At 44.2% G+C, this 21,922-nt stretch overlaps 1 protein-coding gene across 2 annotated transcripts in view; it reads left to right on the top strand.

Moving 5' to 3' along the window:
• Nucleotides 1-21,922, top strand: part of SAMD12 (sterile alpha motif domain containing 12) — a 350,326-nt gene that overhangs the window by 13,189 nt on the left and 315,215 nt on the right. For both annotated transcript variants that reach the window (XM_083186726.1, XM_083186725.1), the window contains exon 2: nt 21,434-21,606. In XM_083186726.1, coding sequence (XP_083042852.1) covers nt 21,434-21,606 — 173 coding nt within the window. The remainder of the gene's footprint in view (nt 1-21,433; nt 21,607-21,922) is intronic.

The following is a 21,922-nucleotide window of genomic DNA, read 5'->3' as shown; positions in this document are numbered from 1 at the left end:
TTGCTTATATAAATCGATATGTGTTTGAATTGCCATGTGATTCAATCCCAATCGCAAGGCAATCGCACTGTTTGTACATCCCTTACTTCTTTTATATTTTAATTACATTACCAACTCCCCCCCCCCCCCCCCCCTGCCCTGCCAGACACAGCTCGCCCTGGGCGTGACGCGGGACACAGGGCCGACCCAGAAAAATGGGACATTCTGCAAAAATTGGGACTGTTGAGAGAAATGATATTGGAGATATAATGAGATAGGAGAGGTTTATGAAGGCTATATGGGCGGTGCTGGGAATATGATTGCCTGAAGAGAAGAGTTTTCAGGGTACGCTTTTAGGGTTGGAGACTGGAGGCTAGAGATTATGGGGTAAATATACTTAAGCTTCAAAAAGTGTAAAGTGGGGATAGCATCCAATCAGATTCTAGCTTCCATTTCTCTATTGCATCCTAGAGAATGATAAACAGAATCTGATTTGTTGCTATGGGCAACATCCCCACTTTTAGTAGCTTTTTAAATTTACCCCTATGTCTAAGCATATTCTACCATCTCTCTCTCCCAGATCGGAAATGACCACCAGCCATGGCATGTTCTGTATGGTGGCATTTTCTAGCCATACTGGTGTGGATTGGCATCTGTTTTGTTCATATTTATGGATGTTTTCAGGAACTGACCTCATTCAGGAACTGACCTCATTCAGGAACTGACCTCATTCAGGAACTGACCTCATTCAGGACATCAATGACATAATTGAAAAAGGGTTGTTGGCCCTTGTGGGAGTTATGTTAATAATTTCTCCCCTGATCTGCAGTTTTTGAGTATAGGACACCCACAAAATAAAGATCTGGGCTGTGGCGTTAAAACTGCATAAAATTAATGTAGACAATGGGATTAAAACTTGTATATGCCACAAAAGGGTGAAATTCGGTCTGTCTATAAAGGTGGGCTGGTATCCCGACCGTGGATCAACCTGGTTTAGGATGAAAATACCATGGTCGACCACTAGAGGTCAACGGCGTCTAGTTTGACGCCTATACTTGGTCGTCCATGTTTAAATAGACTGTAATGGGAGATCGACAGAAGGTAAGCATTGACAAAAACCTGCAAGGTCATCACGTTTTTTTCATCTGTTTACGGTGCAGGTCCACTTGGTTCCTATACTATCCAAATGGACAATAAAATAGTGTGCCAAGCTTAGCTAGGCACCATGCCCTAAGCAGGGTGAGCCATCCGAGGGGACACTGTGCACCCCTCTGACGTTCAGCACCAAAAAAAGACCCGATGCGACCTTGCTACTGTTGACCAGGTTCCCGTCGATGCCTACCTTCTATCGATCTTCTGTCACCGTCTAACGAGATACCGTCGACCTCTGGTGGTAGATCATGGTATTGTCGACCTAAACATGATATACCATAACCGGTGGGATACGCATCCAGGAATGACGTGGTTAAAATATAAAATGAGTTAATGTGATTTGTACCTGTTACTTTTTAAAATTATTTTTGATTTTTGATCTTTGAATTTATTTATTTTAATTTATTTAATTTATTTATATATATATATTTTTTTTTTTATTCTGCTGCTGTTTTTTTTTTCTTTATGAATCATTTGTAATTTTAATAAGGGAATCATTTCGGAGAACAATTCTGCTCCATTATATCCATCTCTTTATAGCCCGGTCCCCTTAATGCTGATTGGAACATTGACGCTTAACGAGAGCCCTTCATTATCACACCAAGGACTTTCGGGGTAAATTACGCGGTTTGAGCCCAGCGCAGTCAGCGAGGCCAAACTCGAGCACCGACTGCTTTTTTATATGATTACTTGAAATGTATTCAAATTACATCTTCCGCGAAAGGCTATGGCTTGTCAATGAGAGTAATGGAGAGACTCAATCAGCTTTCTCTTCCCAATCAGATGTAATTATTGCGCCATAATCACTCGATAAGCCTTGTCCACAGCATGGTCGAGCTGATAAAAGCGTGAAAAATCCCGTTTACACCATTTGTTGTGCTCCGTACGTGACCGAGAAGAAAAAAAACAACGCTCGGTAATTGCATATTAAAGTGAATAGGAATTCAGAAACGGTGGATTATTTTGACAATGGCCCTTTTTGCTTTATTCTGGATCAGAACCATTTGTCCTGCAAGACAAAAGGAGAACGTCATCTCAGGATGCTTTATCCTAGTGACAAAGAAATGTATTCAAAGTGTTGGCTGCGCAGTTTGTATTTTCCTTTACCTTTTTTTTTTAATGTCCTTTTTGGGTACTTGTTTAGTTTCACGGTTGGCCGATATATCGGATGCGTTATCGGCCGATATATCGGCCGATCCGATGTGATCCGATGCGATTTTTTACCTGTTTATAACCCCACTATCCACTACGCATGCAGTTGATTTTATACAGTGTGGCGAGGGGACGTGGATTACTGTGCTCGCCACACTATATAAAATCAACTCCATGCGTAGTGGATAGTGGGGGTATGAACAGAGGGAGAATAGAATAGGTGGCCAGCGTAGCGAGGGGCTTTGTTGCGCTCGCCATGCACGAGGCAGTATAGCCGGTGGCCGACGGGAACCCGGCTGACGGTGTTTTAACAGTCGGGATCCCGACGTCGTGTAAATGACTGTCGGGACCCTGTCTGGCACCCCATGGTTCAGACCCGTTATTTTTACAGTATGAACAGGCCTGAACTGGTATTTTGGACCCCACACAGTCCATCCCGTCCCCCTTCCCTGGTAGCTGGGATCTGGGCAGTGGGGCCCATGCATTGCTGGGGAGGCAGCAGGGTCTCTTCGGCGAATGGGCAGTGTGTGTGGCGGGGTCTCTGCGGTGGATGGGAACTAGCGCTACTATGCATAAGCATTCACCCCCCCTAAAGTCCGTACTTTGTAGAGCCACCTTTTGTGGCAATTACAGCTGCAAGCCACTTTGGAGAAGTCTCTATGAGCTTGCTACTGGGATTTTTGCCCATTCCTCAAGGCAAAACTGCTCCAGCTCCTTCAGGGTTACCTTTGGTGTCTGTGCTGCCTCTCTGTTTAATGTCCTCCTTGCCTGGTCTGTGAGTTTCGGTGGGCAGCCCTCTCTTGGCAGGTTTGTTGTGATACCATGTTCTTTCCATTTGAAGATGATGGATTTGATTGTGCTCAGGGGATCATCAAAGATTTGGATATTTTTTTATAACCAAACCCTGACTTGTACTTCTCAACATCTTTGATCCTGACCTGTTTGGAGAGCTCCTTGGTCTTTATGGTGTGACGCCTCTTGCTTAGTGGTGTTGCAGCCTCTGGGCCCTTTCAGAAAGGGTGTGTTTATACTGGCAGATCAGGTGACAATTGATTGCATACAGGTGGACTTCATTTCACTAATTATGTGACTTCTGAAGGTCATTGGCTGCACCAGAACTTTTGAGGGGCTTCATAGCAAATAGGGTGAATACATATGCACATGCCAATGTATAGATTTTTATTTCTAAAAAAATTTTTTATATCACTTCACCAATTTAGGGGGGTATTCAATCCCCACCACTATTTCAGACAGGGGAAACAGCAGCGGGCGCCTATTCAATGTCTTGCCCAACAGCATTGAAGAGGTAGATTGACAGATCGGGCGGTGAATTATCGCAATCACAGACAAATTTTGTCAATCCACGGCCGTTTACATGGACAAGCCCCCTTTTCGACGATCGGCAAGCGGGACATTAAATCCTGCCTGGCGATATGCTGTCGAGCAAACAAAAAACGAGCCAGGGTCACGGCTGTTGGGACGGATCGATCGAATACCCCCTTAGACTATTTTGTGCAGATCGATCACATAAAATTCAGATAAAAAGAAAAAAACTTTTAAAAAAGCCAGTGGGGGTGGTGGTGGTGGTGGTGGGGGGGGTTTGTCGTGGCAGTGGGGGGTGTTGAATACTTTTGCAAGGCACTGTATATCGAAGCTTCCCTAAGTTACTGTGTACATCACCAAGGACTGCTTTAAAATATGACAAACTCTGAAGTAAGCAGAATTTTATGTCTTTCCCAATATTTTGTTAATGTACTGAACCATTCCGCTGCCTAGAAAAGTTTTTTTTATAGCAGATTATGTGGCTCGTTTTCTTTTTTTCTTTTAAGAAAGATTTGCTGAGCTCAGCAGGACAGAAAAGGGCCGCCGTCCACAATTTGAAGAGATAATATTTTAAGAAGTAGCGCATGTGGATATTCATTATTCAATGTGAGTTAATTGTGTGTGCTAAGACGCTCTCATTTGTAATAGCTCATAAAAGGACCTATGGTTTGAGATCTGCATTTATTTATGAAAACGCCACCGGCAGGAGGAATCTCCGCTGTATCGGGGAATATGTTCTGAATTATTGTAATATGGAAACGGCTCATTTCATTCTTAAAGTGAAAGTAACATTTAGGGCCCTTGTAATGAATTCCTGGGTGACAAATTCTTGACACGCGAATTATCATTTAGTGAGTAAAAAAGTGCGATTTGCGCCTCGTAAGCAGCTTTTTGGTTAATGGTTATTTAAAATTATTTTTGTATAAGATAAAAGTGCTTTGCTTATAAGTAGTGTCATTTAAAATATGTACATGCCATAAAAACAAAACACTGCTTTGTAGCATAAAAAATAAAAGACAGCAGTCAATGTTTACAGCTCTGAACCGAGCATGTAAGGGTGACCCGGCGTGAGCGCTGGAGTTGCTCTCCGATAGGGATATTAGGAGGGAGGTTTTCTCTCTACCTGTCCCTAATCTTAAAATAACACAAAAAGCAGCGCTGACAATGAAGGATGAGTGAATCAGATTTCAAAAAATTATAAAACAATTTACTAAAATACAATAATACTTAAAATTTCATGTATAGCAGCATATCATTATGCAAATTGATCTTGCATTTGTGCAAAAGGTGTAAATGCACATGAGGTTTGCATATAAAAACAATATAAGGTGACCAGATCTCACGTGTATTTGAATAACCCCATCCGGGGTGGAGGATGAAGAACCCGCACTGTCCACTCTATGAAGTAGTCCCAAATGTTATGTAGGAGTCCAATATAAACGGCGATTTGTATTCCTGTGGGCTCACCGAGGGAGTGGCTGATGTTGTGTAAGCCTACCTTCGACCTCGTGGCCAAATGTTCAGGTGGATAGTTGGATTGAGCCGTGGACTTCCAAAGTTGTTGGGAAGCAAGTGGTGGTCAGATGATTGAGCAGGTGAACCTCCAAAAAGTTTGTCCAGGATCTGGTGTCAATGGCCAACGCGTTTCGCTGTCCAAACGTCAGCTTTGTCAAGGCATACTGCTGCATGGACTGGGCCTGTATTTATACCCAGTGCATGATGGGATAAATTTGCATAATTTTCTGATTCAATCATCATTCTAATACAATAATCAACATGATTTATTTTATACCTATTGGAGACAGACCATAAAAATATTCTATAGCTTCATCATTTGAAAAAACACATTATTTTACACAAAATAAACAATATAACTGGATGTGACCTCTTAGATTAACTTCCGGGTCATCTTGATGACCTCATCTTCACCTCACCTCACATCGCATCATCTGTGAGGAGCAGCTTGATATCAATTTATTATTCACATTTAGAGCTCATAGGTGGTTATTCTTATTTCTAATCTCATTGCACATAGAACATTTCATATTCATACGATATTCCACTTATCTTTAGGGTTTGAACCGGAAGTGATCTTATCAATGTTTTGGTAGTTCCCCTGGTAACGTCCTCACTTTGCCAGAAGTGACGTTCCGTTATAAAGGGCATTACTTTAACCTTATATGTATGCAGCTCTATGTATATGCATGTTTTAGAGTTCTTTATTTTATTATATTTTATTGTCTTTAGGGGCCCCATCTCGCATATCTTGTGGGGTTTGATTATCACTTTCACACGTTCTTCCCCAGATTCGTGTGACTACATTTCCCAGGGTTCACCTTGCCGGAAGTGACGTTCCGCCCCGTCCTGATGTTCCTACCGGACGTCACTGTCAGCAAGGTGATTGTACACATATAATGCGTCCAGATTTTAGTGAACTACGGCGCCCATAATGCACCTATATAGCCACATCTAGATCTTAGTGAACTACGGCGCCCATAATGCACCTATACAGCCGGAAGTGACGTTACGTTATTTTCACATATAAATCTTAATAAACACTTATATTCTATATTCTAATATCTTTACAAGAACGTGTTAGCGTCATCCGCATCTCATGTCTTTTATACATATTCCGCCGATCATTGTGTTAGTATACTATTATTTATGAACTACTAGACTCCGGGACTACACGTCCCATAATGCTCTCTGATACAGGCGATATATATTACATCATGGATAGGTGCTCCCTACCCATTCTTGTGAGTTCAATTATATATATGAACACGTCTCTTATTGGAATAATAATTATTACACCTTTTATTTATTTTGTTCAGTGTGGGTATCCAGTGATAGATCGTTTTTCATGAAAAAAAAACTAATACGGAGGGGGGGGGGGGATTCCATTTCCCATAACCCTTCAATCCGGAAATGACATATCATTTGTGATCTCATATACTGCTAAACTCCGGGACTATAATAGTATACTAACACAATGATCGGCGGAATATGTATAAAAGACATGAGATGCGGATGACGCTAACACGTTCTTGTAAAGATATTAGAATATAGAATATAAGTGTTTATTAAGATTTATATGTGAAAATAACGTAACGTCACTTCCGGCTGTATAGGTGCATTATGGGCGCCGTAGTTCACTAAGATCTAGATGTGGCTATATAGGTGCATTATGGGCGCCGTAGTTCACTAAAATCTGGACGCATTATATGTGTACAATCACCTTGCTGACAGTGACGTCCGGTAGGAACATCAGGACGGGGCGGAATGTCACTTCCGGCAAGGTGAACCCTGGGAAATGTAGTCACACGAATCTGGGGAAGAACGTGTGAAAGTGATAATCAAACCCCACAAGATATGCGAGATGGGGCCCCTAAAGACAATAAAATATAATAAAATAAAGAACTCTAAAACATGCATATACATAGAGCTGCATACATATAAGGTTAAAGTAATGCCCTTTATAACGGAACGTCACTTCTGGCAAAGTGAGGACGTTACCAGGGGAACTACCAAAACATTGATAAGATCACTTCCGGTTCAAACCCTAAAGATAAGTGGAATATCGTATGAATATGAAATGTTCTATGTGCAATGAGATTAGAAATAAGAATAACCACCTATGAGCTCTAAATGTGAATAATAAATTGATATCAAGCTGCTCCTCACAGATGATGCGATGTGAGGTGAGTTGAAGATGAGGTCATCAATATGACCCGGAAGTTAATCTAAGAGGTCACATCCAGTTATATTGTTTATTTTGTGTAAAATAATGTGTTTTTTCAAATGATGAAGCTATAGAATATTTTTATGGTCTGTCTCCAATAGGTATAAAATAAATCATGTTGATTATTGTATTAGAATGATGAGCGAATCAGAAAATTATGCAAATGTATCCCATCATGCACTGGGTATAAATACAGGCCCAGTCCATGCAGCAGTATGCCTTGACAAAGCTGACGTTTGGACAGCGAAACGCGTTGGCCATTGACACCAGATCCTGGACAAACTTTTTGGATGTTCACCTGCTTAATCATCTGACCACCACTTGCTTCCCAACAACTTTGGAAGTCCACGGCTCAATCCAACTATCCACCTGAACATTTGGCCACGAGGTCGAAGGTAGGCTTACACAACATCAGCCACTCCCTCGGTGAGCCCACAGGAATACAAATCGCCGTTTATATTGGACTCCTACATAACATTTGGGACTACTTCATAGAGTGGACAGTGCGGGTTCTTCATCCTCCACCCCGGATGGGGTTATTCAAATACACGTGAGATCTGGTCACCTTATATTGTTTTTATATGCAAACCTCATGTGCATTTACACCTTTTGCACAAATGCAAGATCAATTTGCATAATGATATGCTGCTATACATTAAATTTTAAGTATTATTGTATTTTAATAAATTGTTTAATAATTTTTTGAAATCTGATTCACTCATCCTTCATTGTCAGCGCTGCTTTTTGTGTTATTTTTTGTTTCCTATTGCATGGGGACTGAACCTCCCCATTCAAGCAGCTGCTCCCTAATTGAGGCAACAACTTTAACCAAGCGCTCCCACGAGTACACACAGTAGTGTCTACTCAATTCTTTTGGTACACTGTCCCTAATCTTACCTACACCCTTGGCCTCATCTCGGCATCTTCCATTTGCTTGGTATCGGGGCTGTGTGATCTCTGTGCGTGTGGCTTTTGCTCCGAACCCAATGCGTTTTGAGAACTAATTCTTTTCGTCAAGGGTGGGGATTGGGGCTATTGCGCTCCTTTTTTTTTTTTTTTTTTTTTATTGTTCATGTTGAAAACTTTATGGATAAAACTTAAAAGCAGGAAGTTGTTCCTCATTTTGGCACCATGCATATGTTTTAAGCACAATGGCCCTTATTCAGATCTGATTGCAGTACAAATTTGTTTGGAAAATGGGCAAACCCATGTGCACTGCAGGTGGTGCAGATGTAACATGTGCAGAGAGAGTTAGATTTGGGTGGGGTGTGTTGAAACTGAAATCTAAATTGCAGTGTAAAAATAATGGAGCCAGTATTTACCCTGCACAGAAACAAAATAACTCACACAAATCTAACTCTCTCTGCACATGTTACATCTGCCCCACCTGCAGTGCACATGGTTTTGCCCATTTTCCAAACAAATTTGTACTGCGATCAGATCTGAATAAAGACCCATGTGAGTATTTGTTATGTGTCTATAAGGAACAGGCACCCAATTATATGTCATTATTGAGGCTATGTAGTGTCTTGAGTAGATAACACAATTTATAATTCAAATTTTAGATTTTTTTTGCTATTATGCTACTTTGTTGTGGCTCTTGTGGGAAAGGGGGCAAAGAGGGAGAGTAATGCTATTTTGTTGTGGCTCAGTGGGTAAAGAGGGAGAGTAAAATAGTGTGGCGAGCGCATGCAAGGGAACACGGTATACTTACATGGTGTCCATGTCGACCTACGTTGATATGGTGTCCTAGGCAACACAGGCTTCACAATCAGGGTGCACTCCAGAGAATCCTAGCTTAATCCCCACATTCTCCCCAGCCTGTGGCCCAGCTGCTAAAAGGCATTAGAAACACTGACCCTCTTCTCCAGATAAACATGTAACAGGAAGTAACAACTGTTGTTAATTAGACATTCACAATACATCTTAGGAAAACCAGGATTGGATCTCCCTAGCCCCGCTGCTGCTCTAAATCCTGCACTCGATCTTCCACAGTCACCTCATGTGAAAGTATGCTGTCCCTGCCACAACTTTCTTGATAAAGGTGGCGACACCGAAACGTTGAACTGAGCTCCTGTTTTGTGGATGTCCCGTGAGTGCCGCTCCAAAGTGGTATTGTTCTTCATTTGAACTGCACTAACACTACTGCAAATAGGACCCTCAGAAGGCACCTTGGCAGACCAGTTGTTATATATTTGGGAGTGCCGGCCTCTAGCTCCTGTGTGTGTGTGTGTGTGTGTGTGTATATGTGTGTATATTTATACATGTGTGTATATTTATATGTGTGTGTGTGTGTATATATATATATATATATATATATATATATTATCCAATAATCCACAACGTGCTTAAATTATCCAGTCAAATATGATAAATATTGGCTGCCTTACCACAGTAAATGGAATAATCAACAGTCAAGTGAAGCAAATAAAGAAAGTTCGTCCAATTTCTTGTTTATTAGGATGATCTTGTGTTTCATATATATATATATATATATATATATATATATATATATATATATATATATATATATATATATATATATATATATATATATATATATATATATAATGGAAAAAAGACCCTTGTGCGCTGTTGAAAGTAGCAGCAACTGTTAGCTGAAGGTAAGTTGTAGAAATAGAAATAGAGTGCGCTAATGGAATTAGTGTTCATTCTAGCACCCGCCATATTTGAAAACCCATGCAGTTTCTCTTCCCTGACTGGGGTGTTGCTGTCTGCTGTAGTGCTTCTAGCACAGTGTGGTCTGTATATCAGCACTGATATGCAAACCAGACCTGTGCTAGAAACACCACAGCAGACAGCGACACTCCAGGCAGGGAACAGGAACTGCATGGGTTTTCAAAGATGGCGGGTGCTAGAATGAACACTATGGAATACCGCCATCTTGGAATCACAACTCACCCATATGGCCCATACACACTGGGCAATTTTAAGCTGAAAGCAGATCAGTTTTGTTGTGTAAAATGCTTTCAGCTCAAGAATTAATCTAATATAAAATATCTAATCTCTTCAACTCTATTCCCTATTTGTGAATGACCAGTCTGAGACACTAATTAGCAGAAACCGTGAGATTTCTCGGTTTCATGACCATCATCATGGAAACGGTAATTACTGATTCGGCTCTGACAAAGTATGGCATATTTTCTTTCTAAAAATAATTTCTCTTTTGAGCTTTGCTAATGCTGTGCTGTGCTGTTTATTAATCTTCTAGTACTCAGTCATTATAGAGGTAATGGACACAGAATGAAAACACCTGGGTGAATTAGGAACTGCAAGCGTATAGAAACGAAGCAAGGTCTTCTAGCATGGTTCGGGTCAAGCAGCGGCAGAGCTTTCCAGTGGCGAGTCCAGGTGCAAAAATACCATGCCACCTTGAGTTCATAATAGACCACACCTTGCTGCACCAAGGAACTGACCAACAATACAGATAGCATCCCAGTATCTAATACTCCAGTATAGGGTGAGAGGGTGACTGGGGTTAGAAAAGTGCTGAAAATTCTGTTAGCATTATCATGGGCGCTGCGATTAGCTGATTGCCAATTCCCCATCCACAGGCTCTGCAGTGGTCTCCTGGGCGATATCTGTATTGCACAGGCCAAGCTGCAGGTGCATTGTACAACGTACTTTGAACAATTGGTTCCAGCAGTAGCATAACTAGATACATGTGGGCCCCATAGCAAAAGTTTGTAAGGGCCCCTATTTATCAGCTAATGCTGAAAAATGTATACAGCGCATGATGCTTTGACAGGCTAAGAGGGCCCCTCTCAGCTCTGGGCCCCATAGCAGCTGCACCCCCTGCACCTATTGTAGTTACGCCCTTGGGTTCCAGTCCCAATGTTTCACAGTCCTTTAGCAGTAGTTCCACCCTTGGGCAGGGTTGCCTACCCTCTCGGATTGGCCGGGAGGATCCCGAAAATCGGGTCCTCCTCCCGGCCTCCCGGAAAGATGGCCAATCCTCCCGGATTCTCCCTCACCCTCCGCAGCTCCCTGGAAGCTGCCCGGCTGCCTCCTTGAGTTACCGCGATCGCGGCTTTTCACGGGTAGGGGCGGGGCTAAATATGCAAATCGTGTCATGTAGCCCTGCCCCCTCCTTGAGGTCCCGCAAATCGGGGGGGGGGGATGGATTTACAGTGCTGGGGGCGGGGCTTAATGATGTCTACATCAAGCCCCCACCCCCAGAAGTGATGCTGACAGTCTCCTCTCCGGGCTTCTACCGGAAAGGAGAGTTTAATAGTAGGCAAATATGCCCTTGGGTCAGGAATAGAAATGCTGGATTTTCCTGGTTGCGTATAATTATGGATGGGGCAAAAGGAGGTCTATAGGTGTCTATAGTTTAATATTAAGCAATAGAAAAGCTCTTCTGTCGCTGCTGATCAAAATATAAAATCTGTTTTTGCAATTTGCCCGATGATTGATACTTTTCTCCTTGACATTATAAGAGGACTCTTACCACATTTACAGACAAACTGGCCTGAACATGAGTCCTGGAACTGGAATCCCAAACTTGAGCTTCCAGTTTCGTTATTGTGATATGAATTTGTGTTTCTGCAAAGTGACCCTGTGTGCATATCACCACCAGACTCTGGAGAGCTGCAGAAGTGTATCTTTACTCACACAATCATGCCGAACACTGAGAGAGGCACTACCCAAATAACAAGTGGTTGGCAGTGATGCAGTTTCCGCCATCCACATTAAAGCAACACATCATACGCAGTATTCCAAACCTGGTCCTCTTTGCCAACTCACATGATCACCTCAGTCTGTTTGATGTACTCACATGTTCTGGAGCAGGCATGTCTGGCATGTGACTAGGCCATAATGACTGGGTTTGGGAAACACTGTCTAAGAGAAACCCAGAGAGGAGATGTAGCTGACCGCATTGGGTGCAGGTTCGTGCTCTTCATGTCATCAGGCCCCACCCCTGAGCTGACACAATGGCGTGATTTGCAGATCCACATGGAAGGAGGGGGTCTCCATGGTGTGATTTGTGTCGTTTTGCCCCATCCCTCCACACGGACCTGAACTTCCACATATTTTCCCCATCCTGCCCACAAGTTTTTCACGTTTTTTGTCCACCTATTGACTGTTGACCCTTACACCTTATCCACTATCGGAGAGGAGGGGTTGGAGAGCCGCACAAGGTTCTCCCCGCCAGGTGTGAATTGGGTCAAAGAGGACCCCTTTCACCACTCTGGTGGGGGTTCGGCCTGAGTTGCCTGTGACCAACTTTGTAGACGTAATGTCCCTTACGGGATAGGGGGTCTTTGTGTGTTGGTGGTGCTCCCCTGAGTCCAATATGTAAATGCAAAATGGGGAGAGGGGAAAGTGGACTCTTTTTGTGGGGCACTCTTAAGAGTGCCCCACAAAAAGAGTCCACTTTCCCCTCTCCCCCATTTTGCACCTTATCCACTATGTTGTCCTCTGGCATAACGCGCTCTAAGGGCTTGCCCAGCCGGATGGCGTGGAATTGATTGGTACATCGACGTGAGAGACATTGTCATTCAGCCTGCGATTCTTCTCTGCTTATGACAATCATCACGGCCACAGTAGTTAACGATTCCGCACTGACAAAGGATCGCACATGTTCTTTCTAAAAATAAATTTTGTTTGAACGTTGTTAATTAAATGCTTCCATGCTGTGCTGTTTATTAATGTTCTGGTGCTCTGCCATTAAAAAAAAAAGAAAAAGAAAGGTCCCTTACCCTCTAAAGTATTTAACTCAAAGACTGTTGTGATCACACTTACAAAGTATGCAGATTTGAAAGCTGGCGCACACATGAAAAAGGTGTTTGTCCTAATTACAACTGATGCTTAAAACTTTATTTTGATAATTATGGAATTGCCGCTAGGTAGCAGGGGGGAGGGGGGGGGATAAATAAGTGGAGGGGAGCATCAGCAAGATGGAGTATTTAACACGTGAAGGTCATAATTCTGCAGCGGTTAACAGGTTTGTTCTTGATCCAGGGGGTTCTCGAGCATTTTCTTCCCCAATTATTTGTCAACGAGCTTGGGAACCACCGCTAAAAAAATCTATTAATAATAAACTCCCTTTCAATTACCCAGCTTTACTGTTGCCTGCAAAGTAAATATACTAATGTTAAATTCTTAATGAGACGGGACTGCGCGCTGCATAATAATCTGGTGCGTTCAGAAAGTCCCTCCGCAGTGAATGTGTGCCTGATGCAGAGATGATGATATGAAGTGGACAGGACAGGCAGTGGACGGCGTAGGGGCTGACTTCCCCCATCTGCTGGCGGGGAAAACACTAGGCTCCACAACAGCTCCACTTTGTTAGAAGGTGTTGACTTCATGGCTGCTCATTGATCCCCCGTGTGGTTGTGCTGTGAGGTGCATGGATGCGCGATCCCATCCATGCTGCATGGTCTCTGGCGGCTCTGTGATCGGCCATTGGGTTTGTCCGTAGCAGTAGAGGCGGCAGTCAGTTCATACGATGTTCGCTTCCTTGAATGTCTACTAGGGATGGCCATTGTTGCCATTGCCTTCGATGGTTGCCATAGTGCAACTGGCGATATTGGCATACTATGCAATGAATGACCATCAATGTTTCGATGGTCATCCATATTCTGTGGCTCATTTTCTGCCACTGGATTAAAACATGTGGGCGGGGCTTCTCGGGTTTCTGTACAGAACTATGCTCCGTGTCCCGGCCCTTGGGGGGGGAGAGAAATATTAGTTTATGCTTGACATCGATGGAGAGAAACCATCTGGTTCTCCCTCATCGATGGCAAAACTATTCTACATTGACCATAAACCATCAATGATTTTTGAATCTGTCCACTCTTCATCGTCATCCATGCGGTCTAGGAGTTGTGCGCTAGAACTTTTGCGCTAGGGTTTGTGGGAGAAATGTATGAAACCTTCTAAAGAGAGGACAAGAGATGATGTTGCCCATGGCGACCAACAAGATTTTAGCTATTACATACCCTCCAACATGACCCATTCCAGTAGGTGCAAAATGCTCTGTTCCTGGACTTCCTTACCAGTGGCAGTTACAGGGGTGGGGCTGCAGCACAGTCCAATATTCAAATAGGGGAGCCACACCCACTACCACTCCAAACATCACTGCCCTGGACTCACTGGCAGTTGATGTGACACCCCCTCTTTGAATATTGGACTGTGCTGGAGTCCAACCTCTGTAACTGCCACTGGCAGGGAAGTCCAGGAACAGAGCATTGTGTACCTAATGGAATGGGTCATGTTGGAGGGTATGCTTTTATATAACTAAAACATTCTAGAAAATGCCTGGACTCTGATTGGTTCAGAAGGTTTGATAACTCTCCCCCTGTAAAGTAAAAAAAAATACCAATACTGGTCAGAGTAGACCAGCGTCCTAACTGTCTGGTAGGGTTGTGCTGAGGCCAGGCTCTCATTTGTACCTCCATACTGCACCTGCTATCCAGGACCTGGGAGATCCTGCCATACAGTAACTGGCCATGGACTCTTGCCCAAGGTGACCACTAAAGGTCGAGAGGGCTTAGGTCGCATATCGAATAAGTCGACATGTCTAAGGTCGTCAGTGTCGGAAGGTCGACCTTCATAGTGTCAACAGTAAGATTAATTAACTTTTGTATGGGGAAGCCTATTTAACAAGTATAACATTTGTTGGAAAATAGATTGCTTTTCTTTCTTCCACGAGAGGAACTGCACAATATTCCCGGGGACGGTTCCATGGCCTGCGCTAGATTTTGCCCGATAAGTGCTTCTCTTTTATACAGGGAGATGATCATCATTACCATAAGTGGTAGCCGCATTGATAAATAGGCCTCTTTGTCGGGTATATTGAGACCATAAAAGCTGTCATTGATGGGAGAGCAGCCTAGAACTGAAAGCCATTGTGCTGCGGTGTTATATTATATTATTACGGCTCCCTGAAAGGCTGAGCCTGAGCTGTGACATCAACAAATGAACAAATGAAGTGCTTTTTATTTGCATTATATATGGAGGAGGTTGACGCTTGCGTCCGTATAGATTGTTCGAGTGTTGTTGCCACGTGTAACTCACGAGCTGCTGCCTCTGAATGGCCACGCATGCATATATTGTGTAGGGCGATAATCCAGTATCATGTACAATGGTACTCAGAAGAGAGGGCATACAGTAGGTGCAGGATAAATGTATGTGTGTGTATGTGTGTGGGGGAGAGGGGGCCGGGACTGATGTGAGACAAGAGGAGATGCCTTCTTTTCTAGACACTTCAAAAATGTACTATGAGACCCAAATATTTCTTCTCTTTCTTTGTATTCCCTAGTTTCCCAAAACTAAGAACACATTCCATGTTTTTCTTCTCCAAAAACTGCAGCACGGTTCCTTGGAAATCCTGAATCCACTCAAATTTTGATCCAATACTTGATCCTGGTGTGGACTTCAGATTCAAAATCCAAATTTTTTGGGTTGCAAAACTTAAATGATTCTAGTTGTATTTAATCAATTCTTTTTAGTCAAACATTATCAATATTCACGCAAAAAAAAAAAAAACACGCAAAAAACACATGAAGGTGGTTTTGCAAAACCAAAGCACAAAGATTAAAAATCCTTACCAAAACATGGGGTGTCTGCTACAATTAGGGTTAAGCTGCAGGGGGTGGGTTAGGGTTAGCCTGCGGTAAGGGGTGGGAGGGTTTGTCATCCGGTAGGGAGGTTTAGGGCCAGGGGGTAAGCATAGAGTTTTTTAACGGGGGGTTATTCAATATAGGATTCCAACTGTCGAAGCGTCCCGACAGTTGAAATCCCGAGCCATTTTAGTTTGATCCGACAGTAACTCGACAGTCGGAATTCAATGTTCCGGCTGTCGAATTTCAGAATACGACAATCTGCAGCCTTTTCCAACAAAACAGATCCGACTTAAAAAAAAAAGTTGGATCTGACAGTCTTCAATGTCGTCTTTAACGGCAGCATTAAGTGACAATATTTACTGTTACTGTGAATGGGCCGAGATACATACATGTGGAAATGATGCTGGTTATAAAGATTATGGGCATGTAATGAGGTCCGAGTGAGGGATCATGCTGAGCTCAGAAGCATTTTTATCGGCACCATGAAAGACCTCTACACATCTGGCGGGGGCCGTTTAAAAGCTGATGTCTACAACAAACCCCAACGACCAAGAAACATTACTGAACGGTGGGGGGTAATTCAGTAAGGCTCGGAAGGAGCTGAAATTGGCCCTGTTCTGAGGGTGGGGAGTCTGGGAATGCGTAGACTCCCTTTGCGAACTCCTTTGGCGAGTTTCACACATGCTGAGGCGTACTCACTGGTAGGGGCGAGGGAGGGGGCGGCTGGAGGGGGACAACCAGTGTTTTATGAAATCTAATGAAAATGCTGGGTGTTCTCCAGGGAACACAGAGGTGGCGTTCTCTACTCGAGGTGGCTGGCTGACGTCACACGGCGTCAGCGCCTGCCCTATCTTCTGCGGTAATCGGGGAGGGGTGGTGGTGGTGGTGACATACATTCTACCGGCATGCAGGTGGCCGCTGCTTAAGAATCAGCCCTAGAGTCTGTTATATACCAAGAAATAGATAAATATATATAATATACACATGATTTTTGTTTTTCAATCACTGTGCCTCTTTCTGTAACCCACAAATCATTTCAGCTTTAACTTTTTTTTTATTTCTTTTTTTACAAAATATAAAACGCGGAGATATTTTAACCTCCTCCAATAGGACAAAAGCAACCAATCAGTTTCCAGGTAAAATGCTGCAACTATTTTAAAAATAGAAGTGTTAATCATTTATTTTTACTCAATTAACAAAATGCAAAGTGAACGAATCTAAATCCAATCAATATTTTGTTCACAATTTGTTCAAAACAACAAAATTTCTTCTAGGTACAATTACACAAAGTCAGGGACTTTGTAGGATTATAGTCAGGTGTATGATTAGCCAGTCATACCGAACAGGTGAGATAATGATCATCATTTTCATATGTAGGTTGAAACACAGTCATTAACTGAAACAGAAACCGGTGTGTAAGAGGCTGTAAACTGGGTGAGGAACTGCCAAACTCTGCTACAAAGCTTAGAAGGACAAATGGGTGTGTAAAGTCCCTAAAGAATTCCATCAACCAAAATAACCATAGAGAGCAGAGGGTAGGGTAGAGTGTAAAATCCAATAAACCTCACTGATCTACAAGTGTTTATACATGTCCCCAGGCAGCAGCTGGCACCTCCTCCTTCCCTATAATTCTCACCCACATCATACTTAGTATGAAAAGTATCGCTAGCATACAGTAAGTGTATTTACAGTGAGCCAGCCCGCGCAACCTGCGCCGTACTGATCCATAGCGCCATCAATCCACAAAGGCCAATATACATATTTCCTATTGCCTACTGCACTCCTGGAATATGCAGCCGGCATCTCTGTATTGTAATGGTAATAGTGATGGAGCTCAACCTGCAATCACACTGCCCATTCTGCTCTATGGGTTCCGCAGATTGTTTTGTCTCAGAGCCATTGGATAAATTAGGACGCCCAATCCTTAGCTGGCTATTTCTATGGCTATTAACTATAGTCAAAAAGAAGCAATCTGTGACTTATATGCCACTGCGGTCCGGAAGTGGCCGCTGTCTGTTCATTGCGCTCCATCAAAGCCTGAATGCAGGAAGTGACACAGGAATTTCCTCACTTGGGACGTAGGCTTTGCAGTCTTTTGCCCATTAGCACTTGGCCAAGGTAATAGGTGATGACCTCCTGTAGTTGGTGTTTCAGGATTTCCAATCTGTTGCGGTTTGGGCGTGGTAATGGCCTCCTTTTTCCCAAAACGGAGGTGTGACCCCGCCATTGGTGGAAAGTGAGGAAGCCAGACTAGCCATCGGGTGATGGAGATTTCCCGACATCTGTTTTGGATCTTCAATGGCCATCATTCATGACCCCATGGGTCACAAACCTAGCTATTCCAACCACATCTGTGGGCATGATAGAGATATAATACCTGGAATTGTAGGTACAATATAATGTCATTTTTACCCCGCCACCTGCATATTAGTTTGCAGTATTTTGCCACATCAGGTTCAGGGCCTAAAGATGAGAAGTCAGACCTTTCCCGTGGAGTGCTCATCTGCATCTCCTGTCCGGGTTTCTGCTGGAGAAGAGAAGCCTGTATAACTGAGGGCCATTTTGTATCACCAACTTTCCGCATGCTGTAGTGCAGTGGTCTCCAACCTTTTTCGGGGTGCGAGCTACTCACGGCAAACTGAACCACCCGAAAAGCTACTAAAATAAAAAAATTAAAAAATCTGAATAATAACCAAATAATGCCCTTTACACATTATGCCACACACTGTAATGGCCCTGACACACTATGCCACATACATAACTGCGCGCGCCAAAAATTGGGTGTAGCCACATAGGGTGCATCCAATGAAAATGGGGTTGTGATACACATATGCCCCCAATAGTGCAATGCCATATACACATATGCCCAAATAGTGCCAGATACACATTTGCCCCCAATAGTGCCAGATACACATATGCTCCCGCGGTGCCAGGTATGCCCCCACAGTGCCAGAAAAAGGAATACCCCCACGGTGCCATTTGTGCCCCTATGGTGCCGGATATGCCCCCACAGTGCCAACAAGTAGTATGCCCCCACAGTGCCAGCAAGTAGTACATTATGCCCCCACAGTGCCAACAAGTAGTACAGTATGCCCCCACAGTGCCAGAAAAAGGAATACCCCCACGGTGCCATCTGTGCCCCTATGGTGCCGGATATGCCCCCACAGTGCCAGCAAGTAGTATGCCCCCACAGTGCCAACAAGTAGTATGCCCCCACAGTGCCAACAAGTAGTACAGTATGCCCGAATGCAGTGCCAGCAAGCAGTATGCCCCCACAGTGCCAACAACTAGTATGCCCCCACAGTGCCAACAAGTAGAATGCCCCACAGTGCCAACAAGTAGTACAGTATGCCCCCACAGTGCCAGCAAGTAGTACATTATGCCCCCACCGTGCCAGCAAGTAGTATGCCCCCACAGTGCCAGCAAGTAGTATGCCCCCACATTGCCAGCAAGTAGTATGCCCCCACAGTGCCAGCAAGTAGTACAGTATGCCCCCACAGTGCCAACAAGTAGTATGCCCCCACAGTGCCAACAAGTAGTACAGTATGCCCCCACAGTGCCAGCAAGTAGTACATTATGCCCCCACAGTGCCAACAAGTAGTACAGTATGCCCCCACAGTGCCAGCAAGTAGTACATTATGCCCCCACATTGCCAGCAAGTAGTATGCCCCCACAGTGCCAACAAGTAGTATGCCCCCACAGTGCCAACAAGTAGTATGCCCCCACAGTGCCAACAAGTAGTATGCCCCCACAGTGCCAACAAGTAGTACAGTATGCCCCCACAGTGCCAACAAGTAGTACAGTATGCCCCCACAGTGCCAACAAGTAGTATGCCCCCACAGTGCCAACAAGTAGTATGCCCCCACAGTGCCAACAAGTAGTATGCCCCCAGTGCCAGCAAGTAGTACAGTATGCCCCCACAGTGTCAACAAGTAGTATGCCCCCACAGTGCCAGCAAGTAGTACAGTATGCCCCCAGTGCCAACAAGTAGTATGCCCCCACAGTGCCAGCAAGTAGTACAGTATGCCCCCAGTGCCAACAAGTAGTATGCCCCCACAGTGCCAGCAAGTAGTACAGTATGCCCCCAGTACCAACAAGTAGTATGCCCCCAGTGCCAACAAGTAGTATGCCCCCACAGTGCCAGCAAGTGGTATGCACACTCACACACAGCACACTCACCATTGTGTCCGGTGTCCTCCTGCAGTGTCAGTGTCTCCGCTGTCGCAGCTTCTCCTCTTTTTGGGGAAGGAGAGCACAGCATAACGTGCGTCTTCCCTTCACTTCCTTGTGACTGGGCCGTCCACCAAAGCTCGCGGGCCGGCTCCTGATTGGCTGCCGGCCCGCGAGCTCTGATTGGTGGATAGGCGACCAAGTGACAGGGATGCACAGTGAGGGGTAGGAGAGACGCGCAATGCGTTCTCCTCCCCTCCCCTCCCCTCCGGCTCGTAGGTAGAAAGCAGGCGGCCACGGCAGGGAGAGACAGGCGGGCGGGCAACATAGTGGTCGAGCCACCCGATTCGCTGCCGCGAGCTACCGGTAGCTCGCGAGCGACGGGTTGGCGACCACTGCTGTAGTGCAACAGTTCTTAAACTGTGGGTCTTTACCCCAAAGTGGGTCCTGACCTTCTCAAAATGGGGTCATGTTGCTGACCATCAGGCTGAATCTCAGTCAGTGATGCAAGGAATCTGAAAAATATTTTAAATTGTCTGTTATTTTAGACTCCTCCCATCACTCTGTTCCTCCACAATGCTGCCATGTATGTGCTGTCTGCTGACTACACGTGTGATGTGTTATGGTATATTAGACTCCGCCCATCACTCTGTGCCTCCACAGTGCTGCCATGTATGTGCTGTCTGCTGACTACACGTGTGATGTGTTATGGTATATTAGACTCCGCCCATCACTCTGTGCCTCCACAGTGCTGCCATGCATGTGCTGTCTGCTGACTACACATGTGATGTGATGGGTTATGGTATATCAGACTCCGCCCATCACTCTGTGCCTCCACAGTGCTGCCATGTATGTGCTGTCTGCTGACTACACGTGTGATGTGACGGGTTATGGTATATCAGACTCCTCCCATCAGACACCCCCCAAGTAGGGGGTGGGGCAACAATGGCGCAATTCAGAAAGAATCCTGTCATCAAGCTTCCTAGACTGCCCACTTCATTATGAAAGGTTTTGCTATGGGGCCCACAAGGTTCTAGTTACACCCCAGAGAAGCACACACTGCAACCGGGACATCTTCCTGGAGCATCATTAATGATTTACTTCCTGGTTACGGCAGCCCCGCCCCCTTGGGGTGACATCATTTAGTTAATGGGCATTGACAAACAGGTTCTATATCAACTTCTTACGCAGTCAGCGGAATGTAAAACACAATATCAGCTTAGATTTACTTTGAATCTCACTTTTTTTGTTTTGCCGTTTCGTTCTGTCTGAAAATTGCAAAGGTGTTCCTTTTTCCTAAGCAGTTTGATTTCATTTCTTCCAGCTATTCATTGCAATCGAAACTCCAATAATATCGACCAGCCTACCAGCACGGACAATATCAACCTGAACCCCAAGGGGGAACACGCCGATTCACCCTCCGTTAAGGACACTTCAAAAGTTCCAGAGCCCAAGGGGACACCCAGGAAACTGCAGACCGAGCCAGTTGCACCTAAGGTAATAAGAAGCAGGGGCCCGAGAGTCATGTTAAAACAAATCATTTAATTAGAGAAGAGTATTTGTTCTGTAAACACGACAGGCAGAGATGATTAGAATTCAAAGCAGAGAGCGGAGTCTTGAGGTGAAGATAATTAGATAAGAAAAATAGGGAGATGCAGGGAATCCGGAATGCGGATACTATAGTAAATGTCTAATTACTTTTTCTTCAATGGCTGCTAGTTAGTTTGTCTTTCTGAATTCTTTTTGTGCTACGTGCAACCTTCCTTTTGTATTTTATTTTTAATTAGGTTTACTGAATTGTCTGGAGCGGCTG

The sequence above is a fragment of the Crinia signifera genome, chromosome 5 (genome assembly GCF_055691185.1).
Source record: "Crinia signifera chromosome 5, ASM5569118v1, whole genome shotgun sequence".
NCBI classification, from domain to species: Eukaryota; Metazoa; Chordata; class Amphibia; order Anura; family Myobatrachidae; genus Crinia; species Crinia signifera.
This window is presented reverse-complemented; position numbering and strand designations above follow the sequence as displayed.